At 47.5% G+C, this 22,597-nt stretch overlaps 1 protein-coding gene across 3 annotated transcripts in view; it reads left to right on the top strand.

The window, feature by feature from the left end:
* Vangl1 (VANGL planar cell polarity protein 1) overlaps positions 1-22,025 on the top strand; it is a 49,381-nt gene extending 27,356 nt beyond the window's left edge. For 2 of the 3 annotated variants that reach the window (XM_004641661.2, XM_023701745.1), the window contains exons 5-8: positions 12,392-12,525; positions 13,820-13,952; positions 16,985-17,219; positions 21,707-21,990. In XM_004641661.2, the coding sequence (XP_004641718.1) occupies positions 12,392-12,525; positions 13,820-13,952; positions 16,985-17,219; positions 21,707-21,967 (763 nt within the window). In that variant the 3' untranslated portion in view covers positions 21,968-21,990. Of the gene's footprint in view, positions 1-12,391; positions 12,526-13,819; positions 13,953-16,984; positions 17,220-21,706 lie in introns of all 3 variants that reach the window. The other variant, XM_004641662.3, reaches the window with a different exon arrangement.
* Positions 22,026-22,597: the final 572 nt, after the last annotated feature.

Below are 22,597 nucleotides of genomic sequence, written 5' to 3'. Positions count from 1 at the left end.
ACCCTGATCTGATAGGATTAGTGGCCTTGTAGGCAGAGACATAGAGACCTCACTCCATTTCCATCTGCATCCCCTCTTCCCAAGGAGAGGCCCTGAGACGTCACAGAGAGCAGGTAGCTATCCACAACCCTGGAATGGATCCCTTACCTGGAATAAACCTGGCTGAAACCTTGATCTGGACTTCTGTCCTTGGAACTTTGAGAATATAAATTTCTGTTGTATAAGATACTCAGTCTTGAGTGTTTTGTAATAGCAGCCCATGCTGAAATAGAAATATTACGAACAGTAGTGACCTTTTTTCATGTGGTACTTGGGGGACTGAACCCAGGGAGACTCTACCACTGAGCTCTATCTCTGGCCCTTTTTATTTTTATTTTTTACTTTTAGACAGGGTTTTGCTAAGTTGCTGAGGCTTGCCTCTGACTTATGACCTTCCTGCCTCCACCCCCACTTAGGCTCTAAGCACGGGCCACCACACTAGTAATACTAGCGAGTTTTGGCTCCAGAGCTCCAGAATCAGTAAGGCCCCAATGAAAACCACCCATCTTGACCTCTGTCTGTATCTCACACATAATCCTTTTTGTTTGTTTGTTTTATGTATTTAGTACAGGGTCTACAGGGTCTCACTACACAGACTGGGCTTGTAGTGATCCTCCTGTTTTCAGCCTCCCAAGCACTGGAATTACAGGCGCGTGTCACCACGCCCAGTCTCAGCCGCTGTCTCGGCATGACCCAGGGGCAAGGCCAGCACAGCAAGCCGGGGATCGAACCCCAGTCTCTGCATCTGCATAAGCAGGCACTTTAATCTGCTGAGGTATCTGGCCGGCCCCCACATACGTAGTCTTCTAGCTTGAATGGGGGTTCTTGCTTCTCCTGGTTTTACTTTGTTTTTCTAGTTAAACGTGAGATAGAGTTCACGAAGAAGGCACAATTGCTTCTGTACTTACAGGACATTGAAATCTTATGTCTCTGATGCTCAGTCCAGTAATGTCAGAGCCAGTGACTGTACCATGGATTAAATCTGGCCATCCTGTTGGGCAGGCTCCTCCCTCCCATGGTTAGGATTAGCACCAGTGTCTCAGGAGGGCCCAGAACCCCTGGTTATGCCATCGGGGAGTGTTTTCAAGGGACCATCAGGGCTGTTGGCTTACGTCATTACCATCATGGTTCTGTATATCATGCTATTTATAGGAATGTGTGGTTTTTACTTGTGTAACTACTTTTCAATAAGTATATTTCACCAGTCCTCACCCCTACACGCTGAAAAGAAGCCAAGGTTAAAAACGAATGAGCACTTCAAATGTAGAGTGTGAGACTTTTGCTCAGACTCCGCTTTGCTGTGGGAGGCTTTTGAAGGCCGGAATGGAGCTACCGTTTGTGGGTTGGTGCTGTGGTGCCTGTTAAAAGTGGCTTTAATGGGAGCAAAAGGTGGTGGACACTGGAGCCCTGTGTTTATACAGCTGCCTCCTGGCAGCAGCCGCAGCTGGAACGGATTGCCATGTAGGACGCCTACCCACAGCGCACGCTGAGGCCCAGAGGACTCAGCACTGCCTCAAAGGGGAGCTGATTTATATGAGCTTCCTTGGGGCCATGGAGGACTAGACAGTCTTCTTGGGGGTGTGCTGGCTTAGATGGAAGACCTGCCTGTGGCGCTGCCTAGGTCCATAGCTTTCCTGGGGCTACTCTGATTTCTGCACCCTTCCTGGCCACCAAGTAGTTTAAATGACCTTCCTGGGAAGCCCTGCGGGTTTATACAACCCTCCAGAGGCCACACTCATTTAGGTAGTCCTTTCAGGAGCCATGCTGGTCTAGGAGGCCTTCCTGGGGGCTTCAGGGGCAGCACACAATTCTGGGGACCTTCCTGGGGAACACAGTTGTGCTCCTGCAACAGGGTGCTGCTCCTTTCCCTCGAGGGCTCTTTGTGAACTGGCCTGCGCTCTGCATTTCACCATGTATTAGTGGGTGCAATTTCACGCTGTGCATGCGAGGCCTGCTTTCCCTGCGTCTGTGGATGTAGGCCCAGCTGTGCAGGCTGGCCGCTCCTGGATCCCACACTTGGTGCCCAAGCTCCTGCCCTCTTCCCAAGGCCAGAGGTGCTGACGTTGAGGAAGGCGAGGCCGGGAAGGGAAGACCAGGCCACCACGCATCCTGGGGAGAGGAAGTCTGGAGGTGCACTTACTCTAAATCCAGATGTACTTCTTAGAGCACTCGGCTGGGATCGCCCAGTCTACTATTTATCTTGGTGTGATTCAGCACAGTAATTTAAGACGCCGAGAAAGCCGAGTTCCCATTCCAGGCCGGGAGGCGTGTCCCAGGCTGGACTGTGCAGGAAAGTGGCAGTGTGGCAGGGTCTGTGCTATAGCCTCCAAGCACGGCCGCTAGCCTTCTGGGCACACTGCAGCAGAACCAAGCCTGTCACCTGCAAGAACGTGTGTCCCAGGTACCCGAGAGGCACAGGTCCGCATCTCTAGCCTACAGCAAGGGTACCCAAAGGCCCCCAGCCATGATGGTCAACAGCCCAGAAGGAGGCAGCGTCCAGCAGTGATGTCACTAACTCACAACCCTGCATGGTATCGGGTTGTCATACCTGGATGGGGGGTGTACAGCTGTGACAGCTTTGTGTCCCCTCAATCCTGAGACCAACAGAGACAGACTGCCCAGTACAGATAGCGGGGTTTCCTCTGGGTGTGGTTTTTACTGGTATTGTCAAAGTGCATATATTTCAGGGTTACCCTTTTACCATCAGAAACTTAAATTATGGCAGTGAAGAGAATGGAGACTGCACTTCGGAGGCCGCTCCCTGATTACCAAGTCCTGTTGGTTCTGCCCCGTGAGGCTGTGGGATTCAATGTCTGGGGTACCCAGCCTGCTCCCTCATCTTCCAGGGGCTGTGTCCAGATATTCACAGCAGAGCCCAGCAACACTTTCCAGCTTCTGAATAGCGATCGAAGGAAATTGACAGTGAAGCTCCCGTCTGCTGGAAGTGCCAGCAAGCCCTGGGCACCTCGGAAGCCAGGTAGAAGGGAACCTTCAGCGAATGCCCCGTTCCAGTTTTTATCCTTTCTTCTCCTTTCAAGTTCTAAAGTGGTCATTGTGTATTATTTATGTGAGTCTCAAGTGACAAGCATCTTAATTAAAAGGCAGAGGGTCAGGCGATGCAAACACCCATGTGCCTGGTTGTCAGCAGAGGCAGCAGTGCTGAGAGGCTAATTATGTTTGCTTCCCAAGGACCCACGCGAGTCCCACTGCCGGTGCTCCTGACTGTTAGCCTTATCCTCATCTGGGCAACAGTGATGCCCACAAGTGCAGAGACTTTTCCAGAAAGGAGCAGCAGTTGGGTAAATGTGAACAGTCTTGCCCTGGCTGGGGCTTTCCATGAAAAGCCAAAGCAATTTAGGGGGGCTGTGCTTTAGGGTGTTTTAAAAGACCGTGTTGGCTCTAAAATGCAGCCGACACATGGTGGACTAGGAGTCTTGGCATTCGGGGAGCCTTTAGGGCCGGCATGGCCAGCCTGCTTGCTCCCACCCTCTCCCACCTTTGCATTCCTCCAGAGCCTCATTTGCAGCAATGGGAATCAGCCTTGCCCTCCTGTGTCCTTCCCTAAACACGCAGGTGCTGTTTTCTCTAGGCTGCTCTAATAAAGGACTGAAAAGTAGAAGCTCAACCTGTTTTCTTGCTCTTCTTATCTGAAATCCAAAGTCTAATCAATGGCAGGGCTGTGGAGAGAAGGCCTCCCTGCTTCCTCCCACTTCCCGGGACTGCAGGCTGTCCTCGGCCACTGCCTTGCACTTGGGTCACACCAGTCCCTGCCTCTCGTCCGCATGTGTCCTCATTTCTTCTTCTGAGGATGCCAAGATGACCCTACTTTAATTATAATAACATCTCTCAAGATCCTGTTTCCAAAACCATTTTTTTTTAATGTATTTAGTACAGAGTCTACAGGGTCTCACTACACCGATCAGACTCGTAGTGATCCTCCCATTTTCAGCCTCCCAAGCGCTGGGATTACAGGCATGCCCTACCACAGTCTCAGTGTACCCCAGGGGCAGGGCCACCTGCACGCCAGGGATCGAACCCTAGTCCCTGTGTCTGTCTAAGCAGGCACTTTAATCCGCTGAGCTACCTGGCCGGCCCTCCAAAATTTATTCTGAGCTTCTGGGTAAATGCAGATTTGCAGAGACACTCTTCCCCAAATGGGCTTCTCAGAGCTATCCTGTGACTGAACCCTGTGACCTTGCTGTTGCTGTTGTTCATGTTTCTGAGGATCACTTAACACTACTTCCTCTGTGTAGAATTTGCTTCCTGAACTCAGAAATTCGGCCTTGGCTCCTCTGTGAACACCAGTGGAGACTCCCTTTCCCCTCCTCATACATGTGTTCTGTCACAGTGTCTGAGTCTCTTGATTACACTCAATGTTTGAGTGACTGTCACCTCCAATTGGGGGGGAAACCCTGGAAGTTTGCCTCACATCTGAATCTCAGTAACTCGGACCTAGCAGGTGTTCATAATTCATAACTCCTTGTGAGGGAGCGGAAGACACTGGTTATTAGGATTATTTTGAATGTCAGCATCTCTAGTTGCCTCACAAGATAATGAGCATGTGCCCTAAACAGAAGCCTTTTCAGATTTAGCTATGTGATAAGAAAAGTGTTGAGTGATTTTTCTGTCAGCATACACCGAGGTAATCAGAATCATGCCCTGCCATGGATGTGGGGCATTATGGGTAATATGAGAAGTACTTCCATATTTTCCACTGTTAAGAAAGCCATTTTTGTTACAGCGTGAAGGGATCCAGTTTATATTTGAAAAGATGTGGCTAAAAGCTGGAAGAAACTTACCTGCATGGCTTCTCTTTTTTTTCTGCCCTAGAAGGTGAAGACTGTGGAGTGTAAAGGCTGCTACTTTGATGAGCTCCAAAGCTCCATGTTAATTCCTGAATTTAATGAAGTGGCCTACTTTCATTATAGTACCCCAAGTAAAGCCAGGGAATAGTGAACAGACAGGAAATATGGAACCCGTGTGTGTGTGTGTGTGTGTGTTTGATCACTTTCTAGGATTTTCTTTTTTTTTTTTTTTTTTTTGGTGGAACCAGGGATTGAACTCAAATCCTGGTGTTTGCCCATCAAGCGCTTATTCTACTGAGCCATCTCCCCAGCCCCGCTTTCTAGGATTTTTAACTGCAAAATAAGGGGATCGAAAGGAGATGGCTTGTGGCTGAGAGTATAGCTCTGTAGTGGAGTGTTTGCCTAGGGTGTACAAAGCCTTGAGTTCGATCCCCAGTACTTGAACAAGATAAAGAGGAGGAGGAGGGAGAAAGGGGGAGGGGAGGACCACAGGGGTGGAGGAAGAAGAGGGAGGAGGAGCAGAAAGAAAGGAGGTGCTTTATGGCTACAGTTGTTTCCTTTAAGAAAGACAGGCTTGGTGCAGAAGAAGTGGTAGATGGACTAGAAGAACGGCAAGGATTCTTTCAGTACTGTGAAAGTAAACCTTCTTTCTCAGTCAGATACCAGAGCTTGTACTATCAAACTGATTGTGGGCCAGCGAGATAACTCAGCAGACTAAAGCACCTGCTTAGGCAAGCACAGGGACAGTGGCTCTATCCCCTGCCGGCCCCACCCTTAGGGCGCACTGAGCTGAAGACCGAGTCAGGGTGTGGTGGCGCATGCCTGTAATCCCAGCACTGGGGAGGCTGAAAGCAAGAGGATCACCACAAGTCCCAGATGTGTAGTGAGATCCTGTAACAACCAAATATATTTTTTAAAAAATAATAATTGTTACATGGCTTGACTTACTAAAATACTGAGATGAATTCTGATTTTTTTGATTCTTGAATCAAACCAGCTTCAGAGGCTTGGTTTGCGGTCCCCGGGTCCCATTGCTCTAGGCCTTTGGTCAGACAGGACATCACGGTAGGTCCTAGGTAGTCGAGAGGGCGCTTCTTGTGTTATGGCACTGGAAAGCAGAGAGAGGTGGAAAGAGGAGAGGGTCACTGAACTTCCTTCACGAGCACACAGTCACTTCCTTCCTCTGGACCCGCCCCCCTTCTTGAAGATTCTACTGCCTTTCTGTAGCATCAGAAAGGCTCAAGCTGGTAGCCAAGCCTTCAACGCATAGCCATTGGGGACCATTTAAGAGCCAGACCATTACAGTGATTCAGTATACATGGAAATCAAGTCGTGTTTTTATGCCTAAACACCGCATGAATATTCTAGCTATCAGCCAACCATAACCCTGCTACGGAGTGCTCATCCTCATTGTTAGTGACATGATAATATCTTGTATTTGCATAATGTTTTATAGTCTATAAATGCTTTCACTGGCATGATTCATTTGTTCTTTTCAACAACCACATGTAGCGATTGGTATTATCTCTCCATCACAGGCTGGGAAAAGGGAAATGACTTCTATAAAATTAAAAAGAATAAAAACAAGATCACGTCTGAAAACCAGACCTTATGATTCTTAGTGTTGCTTTACCATCGGTATCATGGATACCACCCTCCAGGTAGATGTGATTTCCAAGAGGCTCAGAAATGACAGGAAACACTGCAGCAAAGTGGAACAGAGCTTTCTGATCCCTGTTCCTAAGGAGAACTGCAGAGGGCCCTGCCGCCAGGACCTGTATGGAGGCCCTTTGTTGCAGGTGCACATGGGGGATAGGGTGGCTTTTCCAGCGCTACCATCTTTGAGGCATTGGCCGTGGGATAGACACTTTAAAATGCATTTTCTTAATTATTGCTTAAACCAGGGAGGAAAGTAGAGAGTGAACTCCCAAGTCCCCAGTATTTTTTTTTTTTCCTGGTCTACATTCTAGCTACATCTGTAGTTTCAAAAAGACCTAGGAGTCAGAATTGTCCCCAGTAGTGATAAAGCTCAGGAGACAGCTTCCACAAGCAGGTGCCACCTTGGCCAGTGCCTGGTATCTTTGGATCTAGTGAACTTTCGCTGAGATTGCTCTCTGCACTGGCCTGTCTCGTCATCCTATTACCTTTTTGATAATAAACTTTATACATGTGTATTTTGAAGCCCACATACCATAGCAGGGTTTTCTGGGTCATTATTCCTGTTCTACAGATGAGGAATCTGAGGTTTGAAGAAATTAATAATTGCTTAAAATTAAGAATCAGTTACAAGGGCCAGCCACATAGCTCAGCAAACTAAAGCACCTGCTTAGGCAGAGCGCAGTGGCCAGGGTTCAGTCTCCTGCACCACAGGCCATTACAACCCCTCCCCTAACGCGTGCTGAGATGGCAACTGAGATAGGCATGGTAGTCCCAGTGCTTGGGAGGCTGAAAACAAGAGGATCACTATGAGTCTGATCTGTGTAGTGAAACCCTGTAGACCCTGTGCTAAATGCATTAATACAAAAACAAAGAAAAAGGAATCAGTTACAGAGCCAAGCTTTCTGTCTGATCCCTGTGGCCTGCACCATTTGCATGTGTGTGTGTGTGTGTGTGTGTGTGTGTGTGTGTCCTCTCACATTGTTTATCGGGACTCGGGCCTATGTGGAGCTTGGGGGTGATGTTAGAATCTAGACCTTATTTTAAAATTTGCACTCCTGTTTTTTTCAGGATTTATCTTTAAAAACGCATCCTTCAGATTTTCATCAACTAAAATTTGAACTGTTTCCAGGTGCTTGCTTCCCCCCTCTGGTGGGGTCAGCTCCTCTCCCCTGACACCCCAGTGTCTTTGTAACGGCTGCCAGTGACATGAGGTGTTTAATGGGTCGCTTAGCACAAAACACCACAACATTTCACCTTTCAGCTTGTCCCCAGCTAATCTGGTGCTGTCCCCATTTTTCCTGCATGCTCAGGTTTGAGCCAGCTTGAGCCCAAGCATAGAAGAGGAGGTTCCTTTACTGATGACATCAGCTGCTTTGGAGCCTGAGTGTTCTGTTTCCTATGTTGTCTTTTCATAGGTTTCTGGATTCCTGTGTTTTTTTTTTACGTGCAGGTGTTAAGTGATATTCTGTCCTAACTAGGAATATCTCTATGTGCTTTTTTCCAGAAATCTGTGTGTCTATGAAGGAGGATCTCACTGGTTAGCGACAGGACAGAGTGTATTGGCATGTGACTTTGGTGGAGAAGGTCCCTTGCTTTAGGCCCCTGGTGGGGTCTACAATCTGCACCTCAGGCTCCCCTTAACTGTAGGAGAGGGTTCCAGCCTGAGGCTTGCTGACCTCCCAGTCACTGCCTTTTGCCTCTGAATAAAGTAGTGATGGGAGGTAGCAGGTTCCTCACAACCTTGATTTTTCTCTTTCTTCCTACCCCAGAGATTACCTGGCCTAGAGGTTGGCGTTAGTTGAAGGGTTTGCTTGCATTGATCTCTGAGGCCTTTTTTGCCTCAGAAATTGCATAGTTTTGTGAAATGTATTCTCAGGGTTGACCCTAGACTATAGGAATTCTAGGGTTTCACGGATAGACAAGTGGAGCTAACGTGCCTGTGGAGAAAATCCTACAGGTATCCTTGGGCATGGGGAACACTGTACATGAGACACTGAACAAGCAAGGCTAGCTTGACTCCTTGGAAGACACCACAGAGCCTACATGGTGGGTTTGGATGCTGTGAGTTTAGGAGCAGATTGGTCGGATACAGAGAGCATGGGAAGGCTTCTTCAAAGCGGTCAATCCTGCTCCGGCCCGGTATGGTGCCATGTTTGGAGAAGCAAAGGCAGAAAGAATTCTGCGCCCCTCCATTGGCCAAGGGGATAGCTGCTGTCCACATCCTGGCTTTGTGGGGACCGTGACTTAGACTAGTGCTAAGGTACAGCAAGTAGACCAACTTCGATAGCCAGTAGTAAGGGAGTAGGATAGGGGTAAACCAGAGAGCCTGGAGCATACCCGCTGCCCTGCAGCCTGCCGCATGGAGCATGGGGCTGCTGGCTAATGGTTGCTCATTGTACCTTTGTCTTCTGTTGTGGACAGGACACAGTTCAGTGATGAAGACACACAGTCACCTTCCCAGGTCTCCACAACACATGTTATAGTTTACTCTGTAAAAAGGTGGAGGACACATGTGGGATTTTAATCCAGAAGTCCATACCCATTTTTTTTTTTTAAAGCTGGACACAGTAGTTACGTATTATCTTTAGTTGTGTAGAAACTGTCATTCCTTAGAGTTGCTATGTTTGTTGAATGTCAGGCAACAATTATTTTCTGTGGGCAGGAGTGCACAGCTCTTGGAGGCATTTGTAAACTTGGCGCTGAGTTGTCATCTCCAGCTTACTGTGTCAGCCTGGGAGGCCAGCCAGCTCCGTGCCGGCTCAGAGTCGCAGTGGGGCCTCCGCTGAGAAGTCAGGCTAAGGATGAGGAGAGCACTCCCTTCTCCCTTTGTGGAGTTTTTGGAGCGGAGGTTCTCTAGCCCTGGGAAGGCTGAGCCTCACATCCAGGCATTGGGGCTCTTACCAGGGGGTGCCTTGGGCTCTGCTCTTAGACAGGCTGCTGCAGCCTGGGCCTTGCCCTAGCATAGACAGCATTTGCCAGAGGCCCTGAGATGGAAGGTGGCGTAGTGTGGTCCCAGCTGGAGCTGGGCCTAGACAGAAGAACAGGGCAGTAGCCTGTGGTGTGACATGGAGTGAGCAACATCGCAGTTTCTCTTCCTGGCCCCAAATGAGGTACTGGGGCTCCCTGAGTTCCTCCTGGTGGCCTGGCTGAGCAGAAAAGTAGAACCCAACAGCCACAAGAGGGTTTTGCTTTGAAACCAGGCCTGAGGAGAACTTTCACAATTGCCTTTTAAGTTTTCAATTTGGATTATGAAAATAATTTGCTGCTGGAATTCAGATGCCAAGAGAAATTTGTCAGTATAGGTCTATGAATTGGAATGGCTTGAACACACAGTGTCTGCTTGTAGGACTGGGCTTATTTCTGCACAGAGGGACTCCTCTCACAAAAGTGTAGGACTCTAGAAAATCAACGGGTGAGTAGGGTAGTAAGTGATGTAGGTGCACACTAGCACATGTCTGTTACCAGGAAGAGGGGCATGGGAAGTATCTGGATGGAAGAGGGACGAAAAAGGCACACTTGCCTTTCTGCAGACAATGCCACAGGCAGAGGGACAGGGAGGAGGCTGGGGCCCTGCTAGGCTTGAGCCCTGCCAGAGCTCACAGCAAGTGGCATGGACTTCTATGCAAAAAATCCGTGGTGACACAAACCTCAGCTCAAGTGCCAGCTGCCCAGGGAAGCTGCCAGTGTGTGCCATCCTGGGTCAGTACTGAAGCTGTCCTGGGTGCTTGGTCAAGCTCCACATATTTCAGGAGAGCACCCTTGTCCCGTGGCTTATGCTTCGCGGATCTGGCCACGGCGAAGCTTTTCTCATCTGTCCCCAGCGCTTTGCACTGGTACGTAAACAGAGCCACTGAGTGATGGAGTGGCTAGGACTTCCCAAATGGGAATTTGCTCTTAGGACTGTTTAGTTTATATTTGTAGGATGGGTGAGGATAACTGCTCATAGCACTACTGGTGATAGATCTAAGAAGCACTGTCATGACTGCTGTCACTTAGCTGTCTGACTTCTAGGTCCTTTTAGATCCAAGCGGAGAGCGTGTGTTGACAAATCCACAAGGTGGCTTGGGCGCTGTATCGTCTGGTGTGAAGTGAGGGTCCTCAGGCTGCCGCAGGAGCACCCGAGTGCACGGTGGTCATCCAGGAGTCAGAGGCGGTGCTGTCCAGGTCCTCTGGCCCTCCTAAATCATCCTCCTGAGCCCATCTGTTCAGCACAGTCCTAGGAATGCGAGTCTGAAGGGCCCAATAAAGACACAGGTGTGGTATTTATCACCCTGGTGAGTGGTGAACGGCCTCGAGAGGTGCAGGGGGCTGTACGCTTTTTCACAGGCTGCACACTACAGGGGGAAGAGCCTGAGGTCTGTGGGAGCCCACAGTCTGCATCGGGGCTCCAGCGCTCCAGTATATTGGGTGTATGCCATTGCATGGGTCATAGACATTTTTTTTGGGGGGGGGTTCTTTTTGTTAAAATGTTTTAATACACTGGGTCTTTTATATTTCCAAATACATCTTGGGGTTAGGCTTCACATTCCACAGGATCATGCTGAGATTTTGGTATAGGTTGTATTAAATCTTTATATCCATTTGGAAAGAATTTTCATCTGTAGATACGGAGTTTCACCATCTATGGCATGGTGTAGCTCATTTAAATCTGTTCTAATTTTTCTTACCTGTGTTTCATAGTTTTTGGTATACAAGTCTCCCACTTCTTTGCTTAAATTTATTCCTGAGCATTTTACTATTTTTCACACTATTTTAAGAGGGTTTTCTTCTTAATTTCAGTTTTAGATTATTTGTGGGTAGTAGATAGAAATGCAGTTGAGCTGACACTCTGATCTTAGACACCACATCTTAGGTAAATGTAATTATTAGATCTATTAGGGTTTTTAAAAATTTAAAGAGAACAGAAAAATAGTAGATAAGACATTAGAAATGATACACAATGTTTTAAAAAATGAACTGAATAGGTATTCAACACTGGTTGTTATGTTGCACATTATTGTCTTCAGTGCAGTTGCTCTGATTACAGATATAAGCATGCAAAATTGGTCAAACTAAAATGAGCTTTGGTTTCTTACCTTGAATAACTGCTGGGCCAGGAAAGATGGGCTGTGTGAAAAACCCTCACCACACCATAGCAAGTTTCTTTGTGAGGGGGTAGGCATCCCATGTGTGAGACCCAGAGCGGGTTCTTGTCCAGTAGTGCTCCCTTCTGAGCATGGGCGCCCTCCCCACGTCCACACTCCTGCCGCAGACATTCTCTGTCTGCCTTTCCCTACTGCTCCCTCAAGATCTAAGCAGATGAGAGCTTGATGACCTCAGAACCTTGGGACAGCGGTAGTACCCTTGCTGCCCGTCTCCTGAGAGCCGGAGACAGCCATCCAAGGGCACTGGGGACCGTAAAGCTCAAATGGTCTCCAATGAAGCCTTCTTTTAAGTGCGCTCTACCCTGTGTGCATGCCATTGTTCTGATCCACACAGGACCTAAAACCCAGGATTCCTCAGCTCTGAGACAAAACACTGACTCGGGTCCAGGGAAACCTGAGTCCGTGCTTTGTCCTCTCACTCTGTGTCCATCAGTAAGTCTCTTGGAAAAGTTCTGTGTTGCCTGAGCCTAAATGTCGGCTGCAAGTTGTAACTTCTTCCCCACTCAGCTGTTGGCTGGTTGGGCGGCGGCTACTGGCGGGAGCTTACAAGGAAACCACTTGGTGCTGTGGCTTAGTTGGGTCTTTACATTTCTATCCTGGAGACACTGGGTGTGTGGAAACCAGAAGATCACCTCGGCGTGAGGCTGTCCTGGATGTTTGTTCACCGTACCTGATTCTGAACGGGGATTTTTAACTTGGGAACTGCTAATTCTGCTTTGCATTAATTTCACCTTCTTTTTACAGTATCCAAAGAGCAGCTTTGGTGGTTCTGGAAAATTACTACAAAGATTTCACCATCTATAACCCAAACCTCCTCACAGCTTCCAAGTTCCGAGCAGCCAAGCACATGGCCGGGTTGAAAGTCTACAACGTCGATGGTACGTGCCTTAAAACAGCGCCTGTGAGGTGCTTACCTTACGTACATTCTCATTTCAGACCAGTTTCTTGCTTGAGAAAAGGTAGGCATACATTTTCAGGAGGTTGTTGATTTACAGTCTCCAAATGTGGGAAGTGCATTCATTTGGGGATTTTTACTATTGAAAACAATAGTAATGTGTTTCCTGCTTCCTGCTGGGACCCCCTTATGTTGAAAGCTATTAGGAAAGGACTAATTTTCAAACTTTGGATGTAACTCAAAGTCTGAGAAAGCTACCCAAGTCCTTTCGGACTATAAATCACCACAGTTGGGGCACCTGGTTTCTCTGTGTTGGCTGGGAGCTGGGGTTAAGTGGTAGCAGGGGGCTGAAAACCAGGCGAAGGAAGTCTAAGCTGGGCTGGTGGGTATCACATGTTCAAGTGTGAGAAATGAGATACCGTGTCGTGTCTTGCTGGGCACCTTGGGTCAGGGCAGGAGCTTTGCAGGCTCCAAGGAGATCATGTCTTCAACAAGTAAGGTGATTTATGTGTAGCACCAGAGTTTAGTGGCAATATCCTCCCTGATTTTTTTTTTTCCTTTAGATGAAATGTATGACTTCTTGTGAATCCTGAAGTACTGGTAAATTTCACTTGTGACCTGGGAATTTAGGATGTTGCCCCAAGAGAAACCAAGTCTCCAGACGAATAAGTCTGAAAGAAAGCTTGGAATCTGCCATGTCTTTGTGACAAGTTAAGGTAGTCAGTGGCCAGGGGATGACATAGAAGTTCTAAGTTAGAATTAATAAATGGGCCATTTTGTATGTCCTTAACTAGTGGTATTTAAAAGTCACAACGGCCGCTGTGACATTCCAGCCTCGCTTGTTTTTCTATATGTAATCCGTGTCCCTTGTCCTTTGATTTTCTTTCTCTATCTGTCCTTGTTCTCCTGTCCCACTTATTCTCTCATTGTGATGTCCCAGCTGCCTTTACAGCCAAACTGAAACTTTGTGCAACAGATGACAAATGACATCTTCAGCACATGCCACGTGTTGTTTTTGGCTACAGGTCAGACATTCTTTATCCCCGTCTGAGTTGTTTTTCCGTTTCTTTCAATCAGATTGGGTCAGACTTCATGGCTCTTTTTATGGCCGTGGGGAATGTGAGGTCTTCACTCCTGTGATGCTACAACTAGGATTTGTGTGTGTTTGCTTCATAGTGGAAGGGTGGGCAGCACGGATCAACCCTGGTGCTTGTTTTCTGCTCCTCTCCCAGCACCTTGCATCAAAGCTGAGCCTCTCCCTTTTTCCTTCCCCAAAGGCCCCAGTAACAACGCCACTGGTCAGTCCCGGGCTATGATTGCTGCAGCTGCCAGGCGCAGGGACTCGAGCCACAACGAGTTGTATTATGAAGAGGCTGAGCATGAACGTCGGGTAAAGAAACGGAGAGCAAGGTACGAGGCCCACCCCCACCAGGCGCCTCCTTCTCGCTCCTATCACTGGCAGGACAAAGTTTTTGTTTACAGATGTGACTTCTGTGAGCCTTTGGAGTACAACTGCCTTGGACGTTCCTGTCCCAAGAAGGTCTTGTTAACCTAGATTCCAGGCTCAGCCCACCTGCAAAGGTCACGGTGCCATTTTGGTCCTTGTGGGATGGGACTGGGATTTTGCATTTCTAACAGATTCCCAGGTGTTGCCACCGCTGGACTGTGGCCTGTCCTGCTCCCTCAACCCTTGCTGATTTTCCACATCTGCTCCTGTTAATTAGAGATAAAGGACAAAGGCGGTGTATTAATCAGCTTTCTGTCACTGTGGCAAAGTACCTGACATAAATCAGCTTTAAAGAGGAAAGATGAATTTTAACTTCTAGGCCATTGTCAGTTGGCTCCATTGCCTTAGGTTCCATTGACAAGGTGGAAGCATCTTGGTGGCTACAGTGGTAGAAGAAAGGTACTCGTGGCAGCCACGAAGTGGGGTGTGAGGAAGGAGCGGAGGCATACTCTTCTGGGTTCTGTTCCTGCAGCCAGCCCTTCCTCCTCGCAGCCCATTCAGCTGTTAATCCTTTGCTGAGGTTGATGCCCTGTGATCCAGTTACCTTCCAGACCTTCACCTCTGAGTGTGTGAGCCTGCTGGGGGACATCTTGGATTTACACCATGTTATTCTGCCCATGCCCCCTGCCCAAGGTCATATCTATCTCATTATATGAAATGCATTTGGTCCATCTCCAGAAGTTAGTAATGTCTTGACAGTTCTAGCATTTCTCAAAAGTCCAAATTCAGTCTTCTCCAGAACTTAAGGCAAGTTCTTTGCTATAAAGCCTTCATAAAAATCAGAAAGTTAGGTCCTTTCAAGATACAACGACACAGCGCAGGCATTCCCATTCCAAAAGGGAAGACAGGGAACATAGAAAAGAGAGATGGGACCTCAGCAAGACCAGACTGTAGGAGGGTGGACATTAAACTTCATAGCTTCGTGTCCAGCACCCAGAGAACATGGTAGGATGATATGAGCTCCAAAAACCTTGGATATTCCAGCTGCTGTGGCGTTGCTGTTTGCAACCCACAAGGCATCTCTCTGGGGCTGACTCCACCCAGCTCCTGCTGCATTCTTCAGCAGGCATAATAGTGTTCTTGGTGTCGCTAACCTTCCCAGAATTTGCACTCCATTTCACTTTGACTAGTATAGCTTCATGCATTGACCTCTCAGTGCCTGCCTGTAGGAATACTGACAGCCGGCCTTCTTTGACATCGTTCAACTGGAGGCCTCCATGGTCCCACAAGTACTGTATTCTGTGTGCTGTACAGCCGGCCTCGTGGAGACAATGCCAAGGTTTGCCACTAACCATAGCAGGAGCTGGGGCTCCTGGGACCCTGGACACAGCGGCCCCCGAGTGCCTAGATGGCTGAATTGTGAAGTGAATCTTTAGGAAGCACCTTCCTAGGTGTCCCTGCAGGAACAGGGCACACTGATAGTATCTTGTCAGAGTAGTTTTCAAATAAAAGCTTTCACACTTTTACCCCTGTCAGACTGCAGGGAGTCAAAGCCGGACCAATTCTTGAGATGTTCTCAGAGCATCTTTCCTGTGTCACAGTGCAAAACACTTGACACTTTTTTTTTTAAAGGGCCCTAATCTTTTCAGCCACCCCTTCCTTTCCTCAGCTTTGAATGCCTTCTGGCCAAACTGCAAGTTTGTCAACTCTTTCCACTCTGGTTTTTGCTAATGATTTACACTTTAAATGAAGCTAAGAGCAGTCAGCATACACATGCCACGGCCTGAATATTTCACTGCTTTTCAGTTTCCTTTGCCAGATTAATTAGTCTCTCGTGTTTAAATGTAATCTCATTGTCTTAGGACATGGACAAAATGTTGACAAGTTCTTTGCCAGAATAACCTGCATGGCTCCAGTCCGGTTCCCATAGGGTTCTTATTCTTGCTGGAAACCTCACCAACACATTCCCATTGGCACACTCGGCTTCTGAATATACACTGTAATCGCCCTTGAGCTCTGCATGTGACATGCGAGAGCTTCTCTGGTCAGCATGTCCGAACCTTTCCAAACTCATCCCACCGTCTGGTCCCAAGGGCTTCTGAACATGGTCAGGTGGCGTCCTAGCAGTGACTTCTTTTCTCAGTACCAGTAGTCTGTGTTGATCAGCGTCCCGTCACTGTAACAAAACGCCTCACATAAATCAGTTTTGGAAAGGCACGATTTGTTCTAGCTCGTGGTTTTGGCGTGGCCAGGGAGTTCCATCTGCTTTAAGCTGGTGATGTGACAGAGACATTGTGGTGCAAGAGGGTAGTTGCTCACCGCATGGAAACCAGGAAGCAGAGAGGAAAAGGGAAAGGGGCCAGAGAGAAGATGATCCCTTCCGGGTTATGCAGCGGTGACCTCCCTCCTCCAGCAAGGCCTCACCTCCTAATAGCTATAATAGCTATAAACTCAGGGAGTTGCCGAGGCTGGTGCCCCATGATCCAGTCACTTTCCACAGTCCCACCTCTGACCACATGACCCTTTTGAGGGGCATTATTGAGCAACATTATAGCAGATGGTTTCCCTTAAGTATGTTATGCCTCTTCCTTCCTTTTCCCAGGGGCCACCGGACCAGGTGGAGTGGGTGACTAGATCTGGGGGCCCAATCTCTGGTTCTTCGTAAGCTGCTTCTGCACACGAGCTGCCTCTCCTGTGTGCAGAGCCCTTTTTAGACAGTTTTGAGGGGCCTTCAAACTCCTTAAAGCGAAACTCTCTTTTTAGAAATAAAAAATTGATTGGAGGTTCCCAAGTTCATCTTATTTTTGCTCTTAATTGTCTTTCTCCCTCTTTCCCCCAGCCCTTTGAAGAAGAGTGTGGTTGAGGCTCGCTAGGTTAGTGGCAGTGAAGTTAGTGGCAAGATCAGCTTAAGCAGGTGGCTCTCTAAGCCCTGTGGGACCGCTCTCAAGCACGGTGATGGGTTTCACCCTGATGGCGATGTCGTGTCGCTTCCCAGGCTGGTGGTGGCCGTGGAAGAGGCATTCATCCACATCCAGCGTCTCCAGGCTGAGGAGCAGCAGAAAGCCCCAGGGGAGGTGATGGACCCCAGGGAGGCAGCGCAAGCCATTTTCCCATCCATGGCGAGGGCGCTGCAGAAGTACCTGCGAACCACTCGGCAGCAACACTACCACAGCATGGAGAGCATCCTGCAGCATCTGGCCTTCTGCATCACCAACAGCATGACCCCCAAGGTACAGGCCCAACTGGTCACCACGCTCGGCCAGGCACAGTTTAGGGTGTCGTTGGTTGAGTAGCCTGATCTAAGATGCTTAGACCCTGGGGCCGGGGAGATGGCTCAGTAGAATAAGCACTTGCCAGGCAAGGACAAGGACCTGAGTTCAATCCTCGGTTCCGCCAAAAAATAAATAAATAAATAAATAATAAAATGCTTAGACCCAAAGGAGTTTAAGGTGTGGCATTATTTTCAGGTTTCAGAATATTTGCATAGATACAGCAGGATACTCTTGGAGGGAGACCCAAGTCTAAGCACAAAATTCACTTATGCTTCATATGTATTTCATGCACATAGCCTGAATATCTTTAATAATTAGCTTATGAAATAGTTTGTGTGCATTGAACATCAGACCTATAGTGTCATGCTGATGCCAAACAAAAAATGGCTGGGGACATTTTAGATTTAAATTTTTTAGGTTAGGGATGCTCAACCTGTACCAGGAAGGATGAAATCAAAGGCCTCTCCAAAAAAAAATCAAGTGGTACGAATTAGTGGTTCCTATTTATGACTCCAGTACAATTGTTTTTAAGTGTGTCTTTCAGAGGCCTCTGGTTTCTAACAGAACCACTCACCTTAGAAGCAGGACAGCACAGTGGTTAGGGATATTCTGTGTATGCTGGAGCTGAACTGACTTTTTTTTTTTTTTTTTTGCGGAACTGGGGATTGAACTCAGGCCCTTGTACTTGCCAGGCAAGCGCTTATCCTACTGAGCTATTTCTCCGGCCCCCCTGTGAGTTTATGAGTTGTCAATATTTTTTTTGGCGGAACCAGGGATTGAACTCAGACCCTTGCACTTGCCAGGGAAGTGCTTATTCCACTGAGCCATCTCCCTGGCCCTGAACTGACTCTTTCTAACCGGGCTTTTTCCTCCAACTAGCTTATAACCTGGGAAAATACTTGCTGGTGCTCAGCCTCCTTTTCCTAACCCATAAACTGGGGATAATAATCGTGTCTAACTCATTTGGTCATTTGGGGAGCTAAAAAATTAATTCACGTAAAATGTTTAAAATAGCACCTATCATAAGATAAAAGGCTAACTAAATAGCTACTGTTACCATGGAAGTAATACCATTGCTGTGTTAGGCATTTTGGATTTGCACAATCAGTTTTGTTGAATGGTCTTTTGGATTATGATATTAGTGTACTTTCTGGGATATTATAAGAAATATCGATGTGTATAGTGGAGAGAGGTGGCCAAGGAGGTAAAATAGGTTCAGGATGTAGCAAGTGCTGTCTCATCAAAGAATGATCTTGGCTGTACTAGTAAACTGATTTATGACTGTATAAGTTAACTACACACTGCTTTCCCTTTTATGAAATGGGGATATTACTAATATTTCCCCAGTGGGGTTGTAAGAATGACTATATATATATATATATATATATATATATATATATATATATATTTGTGTGTGTGTGTGTGTGGTACTGGGGATTGAACTCAGGCCCTTGCACTTGCACTTAATTCTACTAAGCTATCTCCCTGGCCCCACTATGATATATAAATCACATGGTAGAGAGTGAATGAGAGTGAATCAGACTGGCCAGATAGCTCAGTGGATTAAAGCGCCTGCTTAGGCAGACACAGGGACCAGGATTTGCTCCCCAACATGTCGTCGTGTGTTCTGAACAGCTTTGCAGTGAATGTCTTCTTTTCATATGTATTTGTATAAGTATTTCATTTCTTTTTTTTTCACATATTTATTTATTTTTATTTATTACATTTATTTATTGTGTGTGTGTGTGTGTGTGGCCAGCTCAGCCCACCAGGGGGCGGGGCTGGCTGGCATGTGGTGCTGGGGGATTGAACCGCGGTCCCTGTGCTTTGCCAAGCTTGTTTCAAGTAGGTGCTTTAGACCACTGAGCCATCTCTCCAGCCCCCAGTATTTCATTTCTGAAGGATCAATTTCTAGTAGAGAAAGTTACAGATTTTTGGAGCCCTGCCCCTTAGCTCAGTTCTTTAAGTGGCTGCTTCAACAAAGCAGTCCGGCTCAGGTTGCTGTGGTTCGGTTCGATCCCCACGACTCCAGCCAGCCAAAGCTGCCCTGAAGGCATTCGGAGCCGCAAAAAAAAAAAAAAATCCTTCTGCCTTGTTAGGATAGATATATAGTTACATTCTCTTAATGAATAGAGGGATTTGTTATAATAGTGTTTGTAAATAGGATATCATGTCCGCATCTTGCACAGCAATTAACCACTAGGAAGAATGTATGCAATGAGTTAATTATTGAAACTGTCCTACCAATTTGGTTTGAAATTGTCTCATTGCTATTTGTCTCTCAATAAAATTATGGGAAAAAAAACAAAAATAAAAACAAAAAACAACAAAGATAGATTTTTTTCTTCTCAGCACTGTTACCATTCCATACTCCTGCCTCTGGCAGCAGAGACTTTATCTTCCCGCACAGACTTGGCAGCATGGAACGTTATCATTCTTTTTAATCCTTGCCCTTGTAGAGAAGGAAATTTTAGTTAATTTGGGTTTTTTGTTTGTTTTTTTTTTAAATCAGAACCGGGGATTGAACTCAGGCCCTTGCACTTGCCAGGGAAGCGCTTATTCTACTGAGCTATCTCCCCGGCCCAGGAAATAATTTAATGTATGTTTCTTCAGTAACTGGTGATGGAAAATTTCTCATGTTAATTAATTTTCCTTTAAATTATTCTATAAATTATTTCATTTCCCTTGTTGCTTCTTTTTCACATGATTGATTGGAGCTGTTTTTATGTTAGAGGTACAGAAGGAGGTAAAGCCCCACTTCCTGCCTTAGAATAGATGCCCCACCCCCTAAGAAATAATATACCTGGCAGTAGCAACAAGGTGTAGATTTAAGGAGTTCCCCCTTTAAAATGGTTCTGGGCCTGTGTCTAGGACCAGATTAATAAACCTTAGTATTTTTCTGTTTGTACTACTGGCTTGGTGTTGCTTCTTCTCACAGCTAAAATGTTACACACATTTAATTCACACGCACTTGAGCTTCTAGTCTGTGCCCATGCACATTGAAAAGTCAAATTTCAAAAAATAGAGGGGCTGGGGCCATAGCTCAGTAGAATAAGCACTTGCCTGGCAAGCGCAAGGGCCTGAGTTCAATCTCCGGTACCGCAAAAAAAAAAAAAAAAAAAAAAAAAAAAAAACGTATTTTCTTCTTTCTAAAGGAGAGTGAAGTCTGGTATGGGAAAAAGCAACCAAGCTAACACTAAGAAGTCTGAAAGCAAAGTCTCACAGGAGAGTGTGCAGTTGATTATAGCAAGTCTGAGCAGTGTGTGTTAATGCACTGGAGAAGCTCAGAGAGGTGGCTTGAGATCTGCAGGTCAAGGAGGAATGTGGAGAAGAGTGTGTAGGCGGAGGAAAGGCACACGTGAGGATGTTGATCAGCCAACTCAGAGAGCAGGGTGCCCCTAGAGGGAGAACTCGGGAGACGGAGGGGGATGCTGGCCTGTCGGTCTCTTGGCCGGCCAGGTGTGCACACAAGTTCAGTGTGGAATAACCATCAGTCACCCTGATTGTGCTTACTGTCACCAGGCAGAGCTGTGTGATTTCTGAGTTCTCAACCTCCAGGGTTGGCGGTTGTTAGCTTGAAGTCTTGCAGCGTCAGCTTTCCGTTGCTACCATAAAACAGCCAAGAAGAACAATTGAAAAGGGGGAAAGATGGCTTTTAGCTTACGGGCTTAGAAGCTTCAGTCCGTGGTCTCCGGGCTCTGTAGTTTCTCTGTGGAAGAACAACATCGTGGCAGGTGGGGTGTGGGGGAAGGAAAGCTAGTCCCTAGTGACAGCTAGGAAGCAAACAGTGGAGGGAGTCGGGGTCCCAGTTACTCAAGGACATGTTCCCGGTTTCTCTCTAGCTGGACACCACCTCCAGAGGCCCATCAGCTGGAGACCAGTGCTTCAGCATGGGACGTTTGGGGGACATTTCAGATTCAAAGTGTAGGAGTAGCACTGGCCTCTGGACTTACAGAGAAGGTCCATCAGTCATGCAAAGTCGTAGCGTCAGTAAATGGTAGAGCAGGCACTTTCTTCAATGCGATTCTGGTATTCTGTTGATGCAGCAACCATGTGCCAAGCACCCCCTTGTGCCTGCACCCCAAGGAGCTTTCTATCTGGTTGAAAGAGGGAGAGAAGTACGTAGATGGTGGGCCTGGGCCCTTTGAGGGCTGGAGCATCAGTGGCGGCGTCCAGCCAGCCCCAGTGGTTTACTTCTGTGGGCAGCTCCAGCCCTCCTCCGCTTGGGCACTAGCAGAAGTGGGAAATGCCACTGAGCAGGAGGTATGACGGGGGGGGGGGGGGGCATCCAGTGTAGTAGAGCATGCGCTGGCTGAAGACCGTTAGTGCCTTGGGGAAACGTGTTCCCAGATGTGGGAAGAGCAGCACCCCCCCACAGGACACCCCATCCCACCCCACCCAACCCCGGCCGCGGTTCTTGCCTAACGCTCTGTCTGTGCTTTCAGGCCTTCCTGGAGCGGTACCTCAGTGCAGGCCCCACCTTGCAGTACGACAAGGAGCGCTGGCTCTCAACGCAGTGGAGACTGATCAGTGACGAAGCCGTGACGAACGGCTTACGGGATGGAATTGTTTTCGCCCTTAAATGCTTGGACTTCAGCCTCATCGTCAATGTGAAGAAAATCCCGTTCATCGTACTCTCTGAAGAGTTTATAGACCCCAAGTCTCATAAGTTTGTCCTACGCTTACAGTCTGAGACATCAGTTTAAAAGTTCTATATTTGAGGCTTTATATATAAAAAAGAAAAGAATATATATAGAGAGATATATATGTCCAGAGGGGTGTCTTTTAAAAAATTTTTTTATTCTTCATTGTTGACTGAAGCTGGCAGGTGACAGACCAGTATCCTATGACCATCTGCACTTTATTAGGAAAGAAGCAAGTCTGTCCACCTGGACAGAAGTGATTGGTGGCATCTGCCCTGCTCAGATGGGACTTCGGGAGAAGCCGACGCTGTAAACCAAAGTGGAGCCGCTGCGTCCGTGGGAGCCTCGCCTTACAACTAGTCCCTGACTCCCGGCCAGTCCCGTGTCTCCCAGTGCTTCTGGTCAACCACCCCACAGATTCTAGGGCACCCATCTCTTCTGTGTCAGGAACCCAGACGCCACACCTCGGCATGTGCGCCACGGTCTGCAGTGCCACGTTATCGTGGCCGTTGGAGCTGTTTAGGAGATGCCTGCCTTCGTCTTTGTTCTCTGTTGCCTTAGTTTCCTCAGAGAAAGATCCCAACCAAAAAATGCACACTGTCAGGTTACAGCTATTAAGTGATTCACTTTTATTTTTTTCCCAAAGAAAAGCCTACCTGCCGTGTTGCCGATCCTGTTCTGCTCCCAGCCCTG

The sequence above is a fragment of the Octodon degus genome, unplaced genomic scaffold (genome assembly GCF_000260255.1).
Source record: "Octodon degus isolate 3935 unplaced genomic scaffold, OctDeg1.0 scaffold00140, whole genome shotgun sequence".
Lineage (NCBI taxonomy): Eukaryota > Metazoa > Chordata > Mammalia > Rodentia > Octodontidae > Octodon > Octodon degus.
The sequence above is the reverse complement of the archived record's forward strand: the minus strand, read 5'-3'. Positions and strand labels throughout refer to the sequence as shown.